Genomic DNA, 14,758 nt, shown 5'->3' with positions numbered 1-14,758 from the left:
AGCCGTCGGGTTCCACGTTTTATCACTCCATCCACCGCCCTCCAAAGACTCGCCCGCAACCATCGCCGCCGCGGGATCCCCGGCCTCCTCCGCTCCCCGTCCGCCGCCGCTTTTCCCCGCGCTCCCCAACGCGCCCCGGCTCCAACAGGCTTTACCGGCCGCCCCCCCGCGCCGCCCGTCTCTCCGCGCTCCCTCCTCACGGCCGCCGCCGCCCCACTGCGCGACAGCGCCCCCTCGCCGGGCCCTTTATATACCCCCGCGCCGGACGCAACCGAGGCAACGTCCCCTCCGCGCGCGTGCCACCCCCCTCCCCTCCTCGGCGGACGCCTCCGAATCAACCCTCCGCGCGCCTCCGCCTCCCGCCGGCGCCAAAACGGGCTTTTTCCCCCTCAAAAAAACCCCTCGCCCCAAGGGAAGCTCTCTCCTTCCTGCCAGATTTCTTCCTATTTTCTTCCCAATTCCTTTTTTCCCTCCCTGTGCTTACCTTAGCGCTCGCAGTGCTGCTTCCTCTCCACCTTCGCCCCCGCTGAGGATGCCGGCCCGGCTGGGAGTGTGCAGAGCCCCGGTGTGAGGGCAGGCTGTGGTGAGTGCAGGGGGGGTGATGCAGGAGCCCCCCGTGGCGAGGGGCCTTTTCCCCGGGGCCGAGGGCACCCGGGCCGGTGGCGGCCCCGGCTCTGCCCGTCCCTGGGTGGGGGGGCCACCTGCACCGGCTGCCCTTCTGGCAGCCGTTCTGCTCAGGGGGGAGATGGGGACTGTTGTGGAAATAGTGTCCGCACTGAGCTGCTCGGAACAGGGTGATGGCTGGCGTGGGCGGCTCAGGCGCCGTGGTTCAGCTCATGTTTCCCCCACTTTGCTCTGTCTGCCTCCACCCCCGTTCAGCCCGGACTGGGCACCGTGGGTCAACTGGTCCCTCTGGAGCAACCAGCGTGGCTGAGCACCCACCTTCCTGCCCTGCTGGATTCCTTCCTGCTGCTCTTGGTGCAAAGAGGAGGAATCCTGCTCAGCACCCTGCTGGGTTTGCTGTTGCTAGCTGTGAAAATTTAAAAAAAAAAATAGCTTAATGAGGCTGCAGGTGTCAAGTTTGCAGCTTAACAAGGCTGCAAGAGACAAGTCTGCCGTGTTGGATGCTCTCTTTAGAGCTCTTTTTTGGTTGCTTTGCCCCTGTGCAGTCACACTTGTGATAAATGATTTAATCGCAAACAGGATTCCAGTTAGAATTTATAATTTATTAAAGGAATAAAGGCAAGCAAACAGCGCTGGGTGTGCCGGGGGTCTCTGCCCAACCAAGACGCACACCTTACAGACCCCATTTTTGGTTTATATCTCCTATACTAATACATATTCATAACTGCCTCTAAAATGGTTGGCCCTTGCCAAAAATGGGTGTATCCCCCTCTTACAGGTCACTATGCAGATAACAACAGGACCGGTTTAAGTTGGTATTCTAGAACGTTCGCCAGGTGGCTCCTGCAAAACACAGACACGACAGACACACCGTCTCGTCTGCGGCCATACAGACAAAACAGTCAAAGGTCACACTCACCCTGTGGCCCTAACACTGTTCCACGCTGACACGAATCAGTTACGCACATTTCACACACTGGCTGCAGAAAGCCCCGCTGACGCCTTAACCCAAAGGGTTTGTCGCTTGGAGAGAAGCCGCAGTTCTCTCATTTGGGTCTCCCAAAGGAAATCCCTCCATGAATCTTCCCCCGGGGTTTTCCCTGCCTGCTCTGGACAGGCGGCACACGGGGACGCCGCCATGGGATGTGTGTGGGGCAGACCATGCGGGGACGGTCCTTGCTCGGGTCCCACCTTCTGGTTGCCATCCAGCCTCCCGTGTGCCAGTCTCTGCAGAAAAAGCCCCTGAGGTGGGGGTGACACCGGGGTGTCAGGGCTGCTGTCCCCGGCAGCTCGTGGGCTATTCAGCTGCGGCGGTGGCAGGAAGCTCAGGCCCCGCTGCCAGTTTGCACCTCGATGGCAGAAGCCCGAGCGGTCATCGGTCATCGGTGCGTTGGTTTCCTGTCCCCTCCTCCGTGTCCCCAGCCCTGTGCCCTCCCGGCTCTTCGGCGTCATGGAGGACGAGGACGGCTACATGGTCTTAGACAAGCGGGGGGCTGTGGGGAGCCCACGTCCCCTCCGGGATGCAGGTATTGGGGGTCGTGTCTGCTGGTCCCCCCCCAAATTTGGTGGGGGAGAGCGGAAATACGGGGTGGTGATGACTGGTGCGACTTGAGAAGGGCGAGAAATGGGGTGATGTCACCCGTTAGGGCCCCGAGAGCTGCTCAAGCTGGGGAAACTGAGGCACAGAGGGAGGGAGGAGGGTCTGGGGGGGCTTTTCTTGAGGCTGTGGATTGTCAGACCCCCCCGGGGGTGGCTGCTGCCCTGGCTCTGCCAAGCTACGGGTCTCAGCTGTGACCCCAAAAAGGGAGCAGAGGGAGTTCTGGGGACACCCAGCTCCCGCTGCTGGTTCTTACTGGGGTTTGGGGGGGTCTCACCAGGGTGTTTTGCCCCAGGACCCCCTGCTTTGTGCTCCCTGGGGATGGGAGAGGGGTGATGGATGCCCTCAAGCCCCTCCCCTCCACTTTTTTTGTACCCCTGACCACAGGATCCAGCCTGCAAGACCCCCAGGGGGGTTTTGCCCCACGGCAGGCGAGTGTCCTCGCAGGAGCCCCCCACCGCCCCTGCTGCATCCTCGGGGTCCTGACGGCCACCCTGGCACTGTCCCTCGTGGTGTGCGGTGAGTTGGGCTTTTTCCGGGGGTGGCGGGAGGGACCGGGTGCCCCCTCCGTCCCTGAGGGAAGACGGTCCCGACTGGGCTCGTCATCCGGCTCTCCCAGTGGCTTTGCTGATGGCGGAGAGAGGACAGTCCAAGGGGACACTGGGATGCGGGAACGCGTCGCTGGCATGCAGCTGTACCGGCGTGGGGGTGAGGAAGAGCCTGTGCCCCCTGCGAGGTAACACCCCCCCACCTTGGGGTCCCCTCAAAGGACTGCCCACCCCCTCCAAATAATCCGTGACAGCATCCCCCTGGCCGGATTGTGCTGAGGCAGGGGGGCATTAACGTGGTGGTGTCCCTCTGTCCCCAGAGGGCGAGGGGTGCATGCTCTGCCCCACGAACTGGACGCTGCGTGGGACCAAGTGCTATTGGGTGTCCGCTGGGATTAACCCTTGGAACGTCAGCCGGGAGGACTGTGTGAAGCGAGGTGCCGAGCTGCTGATGCTGGGGGACCAGGATGAGCTGGTAAAGGGACCGGTGGCATCGGGGATGTGGGATGGGGCCGGTGGCACCTGGGGAAGGGCTGAGGGTTTGCCCAGAAACCTGGGGTCAGCACCCGGCCCTGGGTGCCTTCGTGTGGGGGATGCCGGTGGGGCTCTGTCCTGGGACACGGGGGCTGGAGCCTGTTTTGGGATGGTGGCCTGTGGCACATCGGCATCACCGCCTGCCCCCTCTGCAATACAGGATTTCCTAAATAAAACCCTCCAGAAACCTGCCCGCTACTTCTGGATCGGGCTCTACGCCGGGGACGGCTGGACCTGGCTGAACGGCTCCCGCCTGGTCCCGAGCCGGTGAGCGCCTTGGGGAGGGACGGGTGTCGGGGTGGGCACCGCCACCATTACCCGAGGGACCTTCGTGTGTGACGTGGGCTCCCTCCCGCACCCGCAGGTTCCAGCTGCGCCCCCCGGCTGAAGGCAGATCCTGCGGGGTGATCAAGGAGGGCAGGATCAGCCCCGAGGGCTGCGCCTCGGCGTTGCAGTGGATCTGCCAGAAAGCAGCCACCCAGCTCTGAGCCGGGCTGCGGCCGGGAGAGACGCTCGGGGACGGGGCGGGATCAGGCCCTTTGCGGGGGGATGCGGGAGCTGAGGTCGAGCAACGACCATCTGTAAAGGAATAACGACGTTATCTGGGCTCCGTGTGGTGTTTTCAAGCCAGTTTGCGAACAGGGCGGGCTGGAAGGAGCGTCCTTCTGTCCCGCCTGTGTGCGCACGCTGTCCCTGTCCCTGCCTGCCTCCCCCTTCCACGGCTCCGGGGGGCTGAGGGCCCCCCATCCCACCCCCTTTGGGGTTCCTGCCCCTGCCAGCGGCCCCCTCAACCTTCCTCCTGTGCCCTCCTCATCCTCAGGTCGTGCTCTCGCCCCAGGCCCAGCACAACTCGCCCGGGAAGGGACCGAGGGGCAGCGGAGGAGACGGGTGCCGGTGGCACGGTGCCGGCAGCGGGGTTGCAAAGGCAGGGAGGAAGCGCAGCGGGTTAAAAAGGAGAGAAAAAGAGGTTTGGGGGGGATTAAAAAGCGACGCCAGTAGCGCAAATAATTTTGCTCGCAGCTGGGACTGTGTGTACCCTGTTGGTGTGGGAAAGATGTTGATGGCACGCTGACGTTTTGGTGGTGTTTTTCCTGAGTCTGGGACTCTCCATGTTGTAGGAAAATTACTAAGAAAAGTAAATTGAGGAATTAATTCAGAAAAATTACTAAGAAAAATAACTCTATCACGGCCTAAAGGCTTCAGGAAATCCAGCTGCTCACACTCAGTAAAGCTCGGCAAACAGCACGAATCGCACCCTATTATAATCCTTAGTAATATATTCTAATTAAAGCTTACTTATTTATGCTAAACAATTAGTATTCGTCAACAATTCAACTCCTTTCCCCATCCTCTCGTGAAGTGCAGGGCGCTGGACCCACATTTCAATAAGATTATATAAATTATATATCAATTCTGTATTATAAGGGAGTTGCTGGTGGGGCTAGAGGTATTTGGGGTCAGAGGAGAAACACCAGCAGCGAAGACACTGGTCAAAAGTGTCAAAGTCCTCAAATGCACCCAAAAAAATCACTGCCAAGGAGAAAAAAAAGATTTGTCGTGGCATGAAAAAAATGAAATCTTATGACTCAGATCCTCCAGCAGCTTGGAGACCGTTTATGAGGAGGTCGAAGGTGCAGCTGGTGCCCCCATGTGGAAGGTGGGAAAAGGGAGTGAGAAGTCTTCCTCAAGAAATAATTAAAAATTAAAATAATTTTTTAAGAAGTCCGCTTTATTTTTTGGGGGGGGGGGGAGGGAAGGGGATTGAAGTAGGAGGTAGAAATCAGCCAGAGAGAAATGCAAAATTTCTAACGGCTTTGTTGAGGCCAAGACGATCTGAGGTTTTTTGCCAGGGAGTGGAAAAACTGGAAAAGACGCTTGAGGATTTAATGTAAAACTGGGAGAATTTGGGCAACAGGGATGATGGCAGAAAATGGGGATAATTTGGGCAACGGGGATGATGAGGTGAAAAAGCCCTCGGAGCAACGGGAAGATGTCACCCAGGCGTGACACCAAAGGTGCATTAGCTTTTGTTTTTGTTATTATTTCTGTCTGTTTATTTTATTAATTATTATTATTGGGGTGGCTCGAAGGGAAGGAGGATGGGGCAGCTTGTGGGGGGCTCCACCTCCCAAATCCCATCGGATGAAAACCCGCCCTCAGTGGGGGCGTAACACGTCAAAAAGTGCCTGTAAGGAGTAATATTTCACACCAAAAAAGGCCGAAACTGGGACAATCTCCGCTGCCTGAGGGCTGGATGCAGGGCCTAGGCCTCAGCCCCACGTGTCCATGGCTGTGGGGCCGGGCACTGAGTGGGGGGATCCCGAGGGGCTTCGCCTCGGGGTGTGGGAGGTGGGGGGACCCCGAGGGGACCCCAAAGTTCTCCATTTCCCCCGTGACCGTAGGGCCCATGGCGGAATTTCCCACCATGCCCCGCGACACCTTCCCGCACAGGACTACAACTCCCATCACCGCCCGCGGTAGGTCGGCGCGCGTGCGCGGCGGCGGGGAGGCGGAGGCGGGCCCTCCGCCATCTTGTCGCGGTCCCTCAGCACTGTGAGCCATTGGCGGGGGGGGGAGGGGGGCCGCTCCTTGGGCTCTTAAAGGGGGCACGGCCCGCGGGGTGGGGCCACCGCGGGTTGAGATGGAGCGCGGCCCGGCGGAGGAGGTTCGCAGTGGGGGGAGCGGGAGTGTTTGCGGCGGGGAAGGCGGGAGCGGGGGCCGGAGATCTCGGTGGTTCCGTTCCCGTCGGTTTTCCCTTCCCCGCCGCGGAGCCCGCTTTAAGGACCGGCGGCGGGAACGGGGCCGCGGGGCGGGGGGGGAGGGGGGGTCCGTGAGGGGCGGGGGGGGGGCGCTCGGGGTGAAATGGCGGGAAGACGGGAGGCGGGGTTAGGGGCCAGGGGGCGGGGCTTGTGGGCGTGTGGGAGGAGCCAGGCGATAGGGCGGGGTCGAGGAGGGGAGGGGCTAATGGCGGGGGGCGGGGCGAAGAGTAGGGGCGAGGCGCGCCACGGGGGTCGGGGGGTGGAGCCAAGGCGGGGGGCGGGGCCTGGCGGGGAGGCGGGGCTTCAGCTGCCTGCGGGGGGGGGGGGGGGGGAACGGGGGCTCCTCCCCTCCTTCCCCCCCTGTGTTCCCCCCCCCCCGCCCTGGAGCCAGGCCACCCCCATGTCCCCTGTCACCCCCCATGGAGCTGGGCCACCCCCATGTCCCCTCTCCCATGTCCCTGCGTCCCCCTTGACCCCCCACCAGGCCCCTCCGTGGGTGCAGGTCACCCCCATGTGTCCCCCCCCAGCCATCCCCCAGACCCCTCCACGGAGCCGGGCCATCTCCATCTCCCCCTCCCGTGTCCCCCCTGACCCTCCCCATGTCCCCCCCCAGACGCCCCCCATGGAGCCGGGCCGCCCCGGCCGGCAGCGGGCCCCCGATTGCATCCGCCGGCAGAAGCGCCGGGAGCTGGACGCCCGTCGCAGCAAATGCCGCATCCGCATCGGGGGGCACCTGGAACGCTGGTGTCGCCTCAAGGAACAGCTCGGCTTCGCCCTCCACTCCCAGTTGGCCCAGTTCCTCCTCGACAGGTCAGTGGCGGGAGAGGCTGCAAAACCCTTCAAATCTCCTTAAAAAAACCCCTCGGGATGGGGGAAAAAAGAGGTTTACGCTCACTCCCTCTCTCCCCCCGCAGGTACAGCTCCCACGGCTGCATCTGGAGCCCAGGTAGGTACCTCCCACCCCAAATCCACATCAGCTTCGATTGTTTTGAGTCCAGAAGAGGTTTATAGTGAAGAGAGAAGATTCTTGTTGCGTTGAGGGCTTGGGCGCTGGGTGCTCGTCCCCCGAGCAGGAGGCAAATCGCTCCTTGGGGTTCTTGGCATCCCCAGCTCTTCTTTTTGGGGGGAGGTGTTTGAGGTTTTGAGGGCTGCTAAAAAAAGGAAGCTGTTAATGCAGTGGAAACATCATGAGATGGTGGGGAAGGTGGAGGGAGACCCATGCAGATGTCCCACCCGCCCTACGCTGGTTTTACACGATGGAGAACAACCTAAAACCCAAAGTTTTGAGATGCTTTTCACCGATTTGTCTGGCTTTTTGTGCTTTCACCAGGCGAACCGGAGCCCAACCTTCTCCATGCCGATGCCCTGCAGCGCCTGGTTGTCCTGTCCCACGGTCACGGCCAAGAGTGTGGTTTTGTCCCCGACGTGAAGCCCCCGGCTCCGGGCAGCACGTCCCAGCTGGTGTGGGAGTGCGTGGCCGGGCACAGCTTCTCCTGGGGTGTCCCCGGGGCGGTGGGGGACTGTACCCCCACAACCGGCCTCCACAGAGAGGAACAACAGGAGGACTTGGGGTCCAGCTCCCCACCGGTCACCGGCCGCCGGCGCTCGCTCCGGCAAGCAGGGCTGGCCACCGAGGCCGGGTCCGCAAAGGGTGAAGCCGAAGTGGAGGGAGCAGATCGGTCACCCGTCGGTGACGGGGATCGGAGGGAAGAGCCGGGAGCTGGTAGTGATGATGGTGACGATGGCAACGCAGGTGAGCTCCTCCATGTCCCCTTCTCCATCCTCATTTCCCGGTTGTCCTCTTCATTCCTCATCTTCATCCCTTCTCCCAGTCTCACACACGGGGCACACGGAGCACTTTCCCACTGAGATTGGATGTTTCCCCAACCCCTTTGCCTTCCTCTTGCTCCAGAGTTGGTGGCACCATCACGAAAAACAAATGTCTGGGCCTTTGCTGGAAAAAGAGGTGGAGAAATCTTCCAACAAGCTTGTTCCCACCACAAAACAAGCCCCTCTCTTCTCCATCCTGTCCTTCCCCTGGAAAAGCAGAGCTGGGAGACACCAGATTCATTACAGGTGTTGAGCAGACCTTGCTGAGTCCATGCAGATGTGGTTCTCGGCAGTTTCCAAGAGCCACAGCTCTTGTTGTTTATCCAGACTGAAAACCGGAGAGAAAAATCTTTTTTTTTCCCTGTAGTAGCTACTTGAGAAAAGGTTGAGCTTCTTCCAGTAGCATATTTTGGAGTAACTTCTCCCTCATTTCTTCTGGTCACCATGCAGGCTTCCCAGTCCTCCTCCTCCCTCCTCTGCCTCTCCCAACATCCCAGCTCAACCAGCCCCACTTCAGCTTACCGCAACTCCTGTTGTCTCCTTGCAGCTCCCCAAGTGCCGATGGAGGCAGGGACCATGGCAAAAGATCACGGGAGGTGAGTGGCAGTGTGCGTGAGTCTTCCCCCAGTGTATAACTGGGCTCTCTGGAGCTGAAGGTCAAGTTTGGACCCATCCATCTCATTCCTTGAGTTCTCCAACGGGCAGCCAATGTTTTAATGAAGACCTTCCATGATTAAAACCCGTTGGGGCAGAGTTGACTTTGATCGTTGTGTTCCTGCAGCACAGTCATCCCGGAGGAGAAAGCGGAGCAGGGGACTGAGCCCCAGGAAGAGGAGGAAGAGGAGGATGAGGACTTTGCCGAGGACGATGACCTCACCTACACCGATGACCTGCGGGATGAGAACTACCATCCATCTCTGGACAGGTGAGGAGCACTTAGAGCTGCTGGGAAGGAGCCCGTGGACTGGGACCATGCGAGGGCCACTCCCCAGGCTCCCAGTAATGCCATCCCAGTCCAGACGGGTATCGTACTGGGAGGGTTTCAGACCTCACATCTCTGCCACCCTCCTGTGTTGCTACAACTGACCCTGGCAGAGATGGGAATAATGTCCTTATATATATATATATATATATGTGCTTATATATATATGTGCTTATATAGAAGCACCTAAATAAGGTGCTTCTAGGCTCAAAAGGGCACGGCCTTTTGGGGAGGCACCTTCTTTCACTGTATCTCTGCCTGGGTGAGGGTCTTTGCCATGTCCAGCCACGTCCAACCAATGTCCTACCACGTCCAACCATCTCAACCATCTTACCTACCCCATGTCTGTCTTCTCCCCCAGTGACTCTGAGCCGCAGCGACGACAAAGCCAGACCAAAGCCCGTAAGAAACCCATAAAAGAGGAGCAGCCCCCAAAGGAGCCGAGCCCGACCAGCTCCAGCCCATCGGAGGAGAAGAGTGGGCGAGTCAGGTGAGTCTTGAAGGCTGCGTCGGTGTGGTGACGCTGGGGACGGGCATCGAGGTGCCTGTCTTGGGGCATCCATCTCTCCATGGCCGCTGAACGAGTGTTTCGGGGCGTGTTGGAGACAATGCTGAAACCAGATGGAAACCATCCGACCCAACGATAAATGATGTTCGAGCTCTGGGCAGGACAGGAGCGTCCCCAAGGGGGTTTAATCCTTCTCATGGTGCTGCGGTTGGCAGGGCAGAGCTGCGTTGCCGGGTCTCGTTGGGTATTGGAGCTTGCAAAGGGCGTGAGGGGGGCCTGGCACGCGGATCCCGGTACGGCGGGGCTTGATGAGTCGTCACGTCAGCCGCTGTGTCTCCCACGGAGCTGGTCCCCCTGCTCGGGTGGCCGGGGAGCAAGGACACGCTGCTTGGGCAGGGGTTGAAGACCCCTCAAACCACCACCGTGGTGGGCGTTGAAGCCCTTCTTTCACATGGAGGTTTGCAGCAGCAAAAAAAATCCACACGTTCCACCCCCTGCGTAAGCACAGACTCCTGTCTGCACCTACAGATACGGGGCTTCTCCAGCTCTGTATGGCCCAGCTGACTCGCCCAGCAGCTCCACGGGGAGAGGTGAGTAGCGCCGGCAGCGCTGCCAACCTCAGGCGTCGGCCAAGGGACAGCTTGAGCACGACCACGATTATTTAATCTGCACGCACTCTCTACCTCTGCCTGTTGGAGGCTGAGGGTTCGGTTTTAATCTCTCCTTCCCAGCCACGTGGGCTCAAAATTCGCTTTTTCTGTTCCAAATAAGCTCACGTCACCACTCGATTATTTGCTGGGTCTTTATGCAGAAGTGTTACGTACCAGTGGGTCTCGCTGCTGGAACAAGGGGGTGGTCCACGCATTGCCTCTTGGGTCTGAGGCACAAGGAGACGTCACCTTGCTGGATTTTCTGACGCTTTTAATACAACGAGGGCGTTAAAACCCCTCTTTTTCATTGGGGTTAGCCAGAGCGACCACCGAACACCACCTTGTAACGCATCTTGCCTTCGTCTGTCCTATGAAAGACGGGACCGGTAGCAAAACATGCACCCCAAAACTTGCCATGTAAGTACCGTGCCGCTCTGTCAAGGCTTTTACTAATTTGCTTTTCACTTTAACATAGTATTTCCATTCCTTTCTGGTGCTTAAACACCCTTTCCACCTCCTTGCAGCTCTGAAACCCCTTGGCGGCTGGCTGGAAGAGCGAACGCCGTCCCGGAGACCCGGTCCCAGCGAAGGAGAACGTGACGGTAAATCTGCTTTTCTGCTCTCCCTGCCCATCGCTGGACACGTAGCACGGGGGGCCACCAGGTTCTCAAATTTAATTTGAGGGTGGAAAGGTTTGGGTTAGGTCTCGGTCATCCTTGTTAAAAGGACAAAAGTGAACAAAAAGAGGGGGTTTTTTTTTTATATTTTTTTTTTTCACATCCCTCTGGCATTTTTTTGGGTCCAGCACGCTTTCCGTTCGAAATCCTGGTGTTCAGATCTCCAAAAGTGCCTAAAAACGTTCCTAAGGACCATTGGAGATTTGCAGAAGGGGCTGGTGAAAGCGGCCGTTGACTCGCCTGGGCAAGTTTTAAGCCGGTGCTGCCCTTTTTTAAGGCTGAACTTGGTTACAGAGATCATATTTACAAGCGTTTGATTCGTTTTCCCCCCCCACACCCCCTTTTGTCGTAGCAACTGGAAGAAAAGACTATTTTACGAGCAAAAGCGGGAGCCTCCAGACGCCTCGTCCCCTTCTCGCTTCCCAAAGGTAATGCCATCACGAGCTGATAAAACGTTTCTAAGAGATTGTGGACAAAGGTGCCCAGCCCCCGTTTTTATTCAGTGCCGAGGATGTGGTCTGGCATCATCGTTTATCAAACGATCTCTTTATTTCTCCTCCCCACAAAAGCACGCCTGTTTTTCTTCTTCTTTTTTTTTTTTTTCTTTCTTCCATTTTTAACTTATCTTTTCTTTAATTTCAGGATGTCGGCCTGAAATAGCTGCTGTTTCCACGGAGCCGCGGATGAATTATAGATCAAACGAGGCTGGCGTGAGCTTGACAGCGATCTTAAATGTCCTGGAACGTATCCAAAACCGTGTGAAAAACTTTCTGTAATGAGTAATAAAGAATATATATCCCCATTTATAATGGCTGAAAGGTGCATTTGTTAACGTCGAGAGACGGGAGAAAGATTGAGCTCCAAAAATGGAAGCAATGAAGGAGAAATGCTCACCTGCAGGATGGTTTTAACGTAGCGTTTGCTTGGAAGCCCACCAGCTGGGAGGCTGGAGGACCACGGCTTCTCGGCTCTGCGCTTGGGGACAAAGCGAGGGGACAAAAGCCTCGCTCAAGACCTTTCTTTGTCGTTGCAGCTGCAAGAGGCGAGCGCAGCCGTGTGACGAGGACGTGGCCCAGATCGGCCCCAAGAGGATCAGGTAGAGTGGGGGAGGGGAAGCTGCCGCGCCATTTCCCAGCTCCTCGGGAAGACAAGAAGGTCCAGCTCGGCCCTTCCCTGGTGGGACACCCTTGGCGAGCACCGCTTGCTCTGCTCAGAGCCTCCTGAAGGGCTTTTATTTGCTTAAATTAAGTTTTTGATGGGTGGGTAAGAGGGAAGGTGGGTGAGGGGGACCTAGCAGGGTGCCAAATCCGAAACCCACAGCTTTTTCCAGCTCTCCTCCCTGCTCATCCTCACCAACTGATTTTCCACCCTCTTTTCCGTAGGAAAGCAGCAAAGCGGGAGATCCTCCTGTGCGACTTCGAAGGCTGCGGCAAGATCTTCTCCAACCGCCAATATCTGAACGTGAGGGCAACCGTTGCGCTTAAATCCACCAGCACCAGCATCTCTCCCACTCCCCAGCCCCTTCTGGGGCCACCAGGAGCTTTGGTGACTCACTGGATGGGTCAGGTTTTGCCTGTCCAAGCTCCGTTTTGGGCATCTTGGCTGTTGTCCTAGAGCTGGAATTGGGCAACCTCAATTGCCCACAGCTTTACGAAGCTGGATAATGGATATGGGACTAGTTGGCCCCATGTGAGGTCACTTGGAGTCCCACCACGCACTTCAGGGAGCGAAACAGAGGGGAGGTTGTCACTGGAAGGTGCCCTTGGGCTTCCTCCAAGTGCAGCTTCTCTGCGCCGACCTCCTCTTTTCTTACTCTCCCTTTTTCTCCCCAAAACGGCAGCACCACAAGAAGTACCAGCACGTCCACCAGAAGACCTTCACCTGCTCAGAGCCCAGCTGTGGCAAGTCCTTCAACTTCAAGAAGCACCTCAAAGAGCACGAGAAACTGCACAGCGGTGAGTCGGCCACCTCAACACGGGCACGTCCCTCCCCCCCTGCACTGGTCCCACCTCTGCCGGGCTGCAGCTGACCCATCCCCACGTCCTCACCACGCGCGTTTGCATCCCTGTTAGATGTTATTGTACCCATTTGCTTTCTGCTCCCAAAATCTACTGCCAATCTCTCATTTATCATCTCCATTTCTCTGCTGGGAAAGCATCCCGCCTCCTGAAATACATCCTGAAAGCCCCCTCGATTGTTCTTCGAGGGTGGATCGGCCCCTAATCCTTTTCTTTCTTCTGCCCCACAGATAAACGGGACTATATCTGCGAGTTCTGCGCCCGTTCCTTTCGTACCAGCAGCAATTTGATCATCCACCGGCGCATCCACACCGGGGAGAAACCCCTGCAGTAAGTACCGGTCCCACCAAGGTGACCATTGAACTCCAGCTGGCATCAGGGCTTCTCCCCGTCACTTTTTAACCCGGATTTAGCTTCTCGGGGCTCCACGGAAGAGCCAGGATCCTCACCGTGGGGTAGCTGTGGCAGCGTTTTCTCTTTGACTCGAGGTTTCTGCCCGCCCTGGGGCTGGCCACTCTCCGATCCAGCAGCTTCAGGGCGTGGGTTTGATTTGGAGAAGCTTGATAAGCTGGGGCTTAACGGGAGCGATGCGTTCGCTTGCCTGGAGGGTGTGCTGGAGCCACGCGGAGCTAACGGCGGCGGCGGCTTTGCTCAGCCCCCATGAAATCACAGCATCAAGGCGGGGCAGGGCCGGTTCCTCCCTCATAATACCTTTTTTTTTTTTTTTTGATTCTTTTGAATTCAGTTCTGTTTTCTCCCAGGTGCGAGATCTGCGGCTTCACCTGCCGCCAAAAAGCCTCCCTCAACTGGCACATGAAGAAACACGACGCCGACTCCTTCTACCAGTTCTCCTGCGACATCTGCGGCAAGAAGTTCGAGAAGAAAGACAACGTCACCGCCCACAAAAGCAAAAGTCACCCCGAAGTGCCCGGCGGAACCCCCCAAACCGAGGGGGGCCAACAGCAGACGGCACCGTCCCCACCGCTGAACTTCAGCGCGGGGATGAGGGAGCACCCGGAGGCACCCGGAACGTTGGCCGTGGAACCCTTGGAGATGCCGGGGCTTGGGGACACCTTGGTGAGCGGTGGTCCAACGGAGCAGATCCCATCGGCTGAGTATCGTGGGGGGATCGGGCAGGATCCGGACGCGCCCTGAGTCCGGGTGATGGACGGCATTGGCTCGTAGCAGGACTCAGCCTCCAGTTCTTGGCCAAAGGAGGGACCAGAGACGAGGATGGGACACTGATGGACCCCCGCGGCACGTGGCAGCAGCGCGTCAGAGTGCCAAAAATACAAGGGACAGTCAAGGACAGGGGAAAAAAATCCCAGTTTCTCCACTAAAACCCAGATTTCCCTTGAGCTCACGGCTCTCCCGGCTCCGTCGCTGCAAGGAGGGAACGTGAGGTCGCCAAAAAAAATCCTCAATAAAGACTTATTTTTGTGTAAAAGTGGGTTTCCCCCCACGCACGCCGGCCACCTCTATGCCTCAATGGAAAAAAAAAAAAAAAAGGTGGAAAAGTGAGATTTCTGTGTGTGCGGCCCATCTCGACACTCGCTCCAAAGGTTTTCGATTAATAAAAGGGCGATTTAGGTCAGGAAATTAATGGTAGGTGGAAGGGATTGAGGCCGTTACCGGTTTCAGCCTCATTATTCAACGCAGTGATGGTTCCCCAAGTCCTTTAAATGCCACTTGCCTTTTATTGGGCTTTTTTAGAAAGGCTCAGAATATTTACGCAGCTTTGGGTCGCCAGTTTTAAAAGGGAAAAAAACCAACCCCCAAGATCCCACAAGCTGTCGTGGTTTGGGCTGGGTCGCTAAAACGAACACCAGGCTTAGCTCAAAAGGAATAAAATTACCGCAAAGGGGTTCCGTTTCACCTCAAAGCAGGACAGGAGCGAAGGCAAGGAGGTGGGTTTGACACAGATAAAGCGGCAGCGGAGGGGACGGCCCCGAAATGGGGCCGGCTGCGGGAATTAAATAATTGGTGGAGAACTCAAAAGAGCAAAAAAAAAAGCCACAAAGCCCATTTTAG

At 57.7% G+C, this 14,758-nt stretch overlaps 2 protein-coding genes across 5 annotated transcripts; both read left to right on the top strand.

Annotated features, from left to right (window-relative positions):
- The first annotated feature begins 1,938 nt into the window (after positions 1-1,938).
- On the top strand, positions 1,939-4,596 carry LOC141735226 (killer cell lectin-like receptor subfamily F member 2). Its single transcript, XM_074567861.1, has 6 exons — positions 1,939-2,150; positions 2,609-2,740; positions 2,841-2,957; positions 3,090-3,244; positions 3,464-3,570; positions 3,668-4,596. The coding sequence occupies exons 1-6, from the start codon at positions 2,075-2,077 to the stop codon at positions 3,789-3,791; spliced, it is 711 nt and encodes a 236-aa protein (XP_074423962.1). The 5' UTR covers positions 1,939-2,074; the 3' UTR covers positions 3,792-4,596.
- Positions 4,597-5,785: 1,189 nt separating this feature from the next.
- Positions 5,786-14,248, top strand: ZNF692 (zinc finger protein 692). Of its 4 annotated transcripts, none has more exons than XM_074567650.1 (12): positions 5,786-5,856; positions 6,676-6,872; positions 6,977-7,008; positions 7,393-7,815; positions 8,440-8,488; positions 8,674-8,817; positions 9,236-9,364; positions 11,743-11,805; positions 12,092-12,170; positions 12,550-12,664; positions 12,958-13,057; positions 13,489-14,248. In XM_074567650.1, exons 2-12 carry the CDS (start codon positions 6,685-6,687, stop codon positions 13,880-13,882), a joined length of 1,716 nt encoding a protein of 571 aa, XP_074423751.1. In that variant the 5' UTR covers positions 5,786-5,856; positions 6,676-6,684; the 3' UTR covers positions 13,883-14,248. The 4 variants fall into 4 exon arrangements, with proteins under 4 accessions (XP_074423751.1, XP_074423752.1, XP_074423749.1 ...); XM_074567651.1 differs by having other exon boundaries at positions 5,797-5,856; positions 13,473-14,248; XM_074567648.1 differs by having other exon boundaries at positions 5,843-5,968.
- Positions 14,249-14,758: the final 510 nt, after the last annotated feature.

The sequence above is a fragment of the Larus michahellis genome, chromosome 29 (assembly GCF_964199755.1).
Source record: "Larus michahellis chromosome 29, bLarMic1.1, whole genome shotgun sequence".
In the NCBI taxonomy this organism is placed as follows: domain Eukaryota; kingdom Metazoa; phylum Chordata; class Aves; order Charadriiformes; family Laridae; genus Larus; species Larus michahellis.
This window is presented reverse-complemented; position numbering and strand designations above follow the sequence as displayed.

Bases quoted from the DNA above. Each gene is read 5' to 3' on its own strand.
- LOC141735226 (XM_074567861.1), top strand. From the start codon at position 2,075: ATGGAGGACGAGGACGGCTACATGGTCTTAGACAAGCGGGGGGCTGTG. The intron at 2,151-2,608 runs GTATTGGGGGTC...CCCTGACCACAG, and splicing joins ACGTCCCCTCCGGGATGCAG to GATCCAGCCTGCAAGACCCC. The intron at 3,571-3,667 runs GTGAGCGCCTTG...CCGCACCCGCAG, and splicing joins TCCCGCCTGGTCCCGAGCCG to GTTCCAGCTGCGCCCCCCGG.
- ZNF692 (XM_074567648.1), top strand. From the start codon at position 5,945: ATGGAGCGCGGCCCGGCGGAGGAG. The intron at 7,816-8,439 runs GTGAGCTCCTCC...GTCTCCTTGCAG, and splicing joins TGGTGACGATGGCAACGCAG to CTCCCCAAGTGCCGATGGAG. The intron at 8,489-8,673 runs GTGAGTGGCAGT...GTGTTCCTGCAG, and splicing joins ATGGCAAAAGATCACGGGAG to CACAGTCATCCCGGAGGAGA.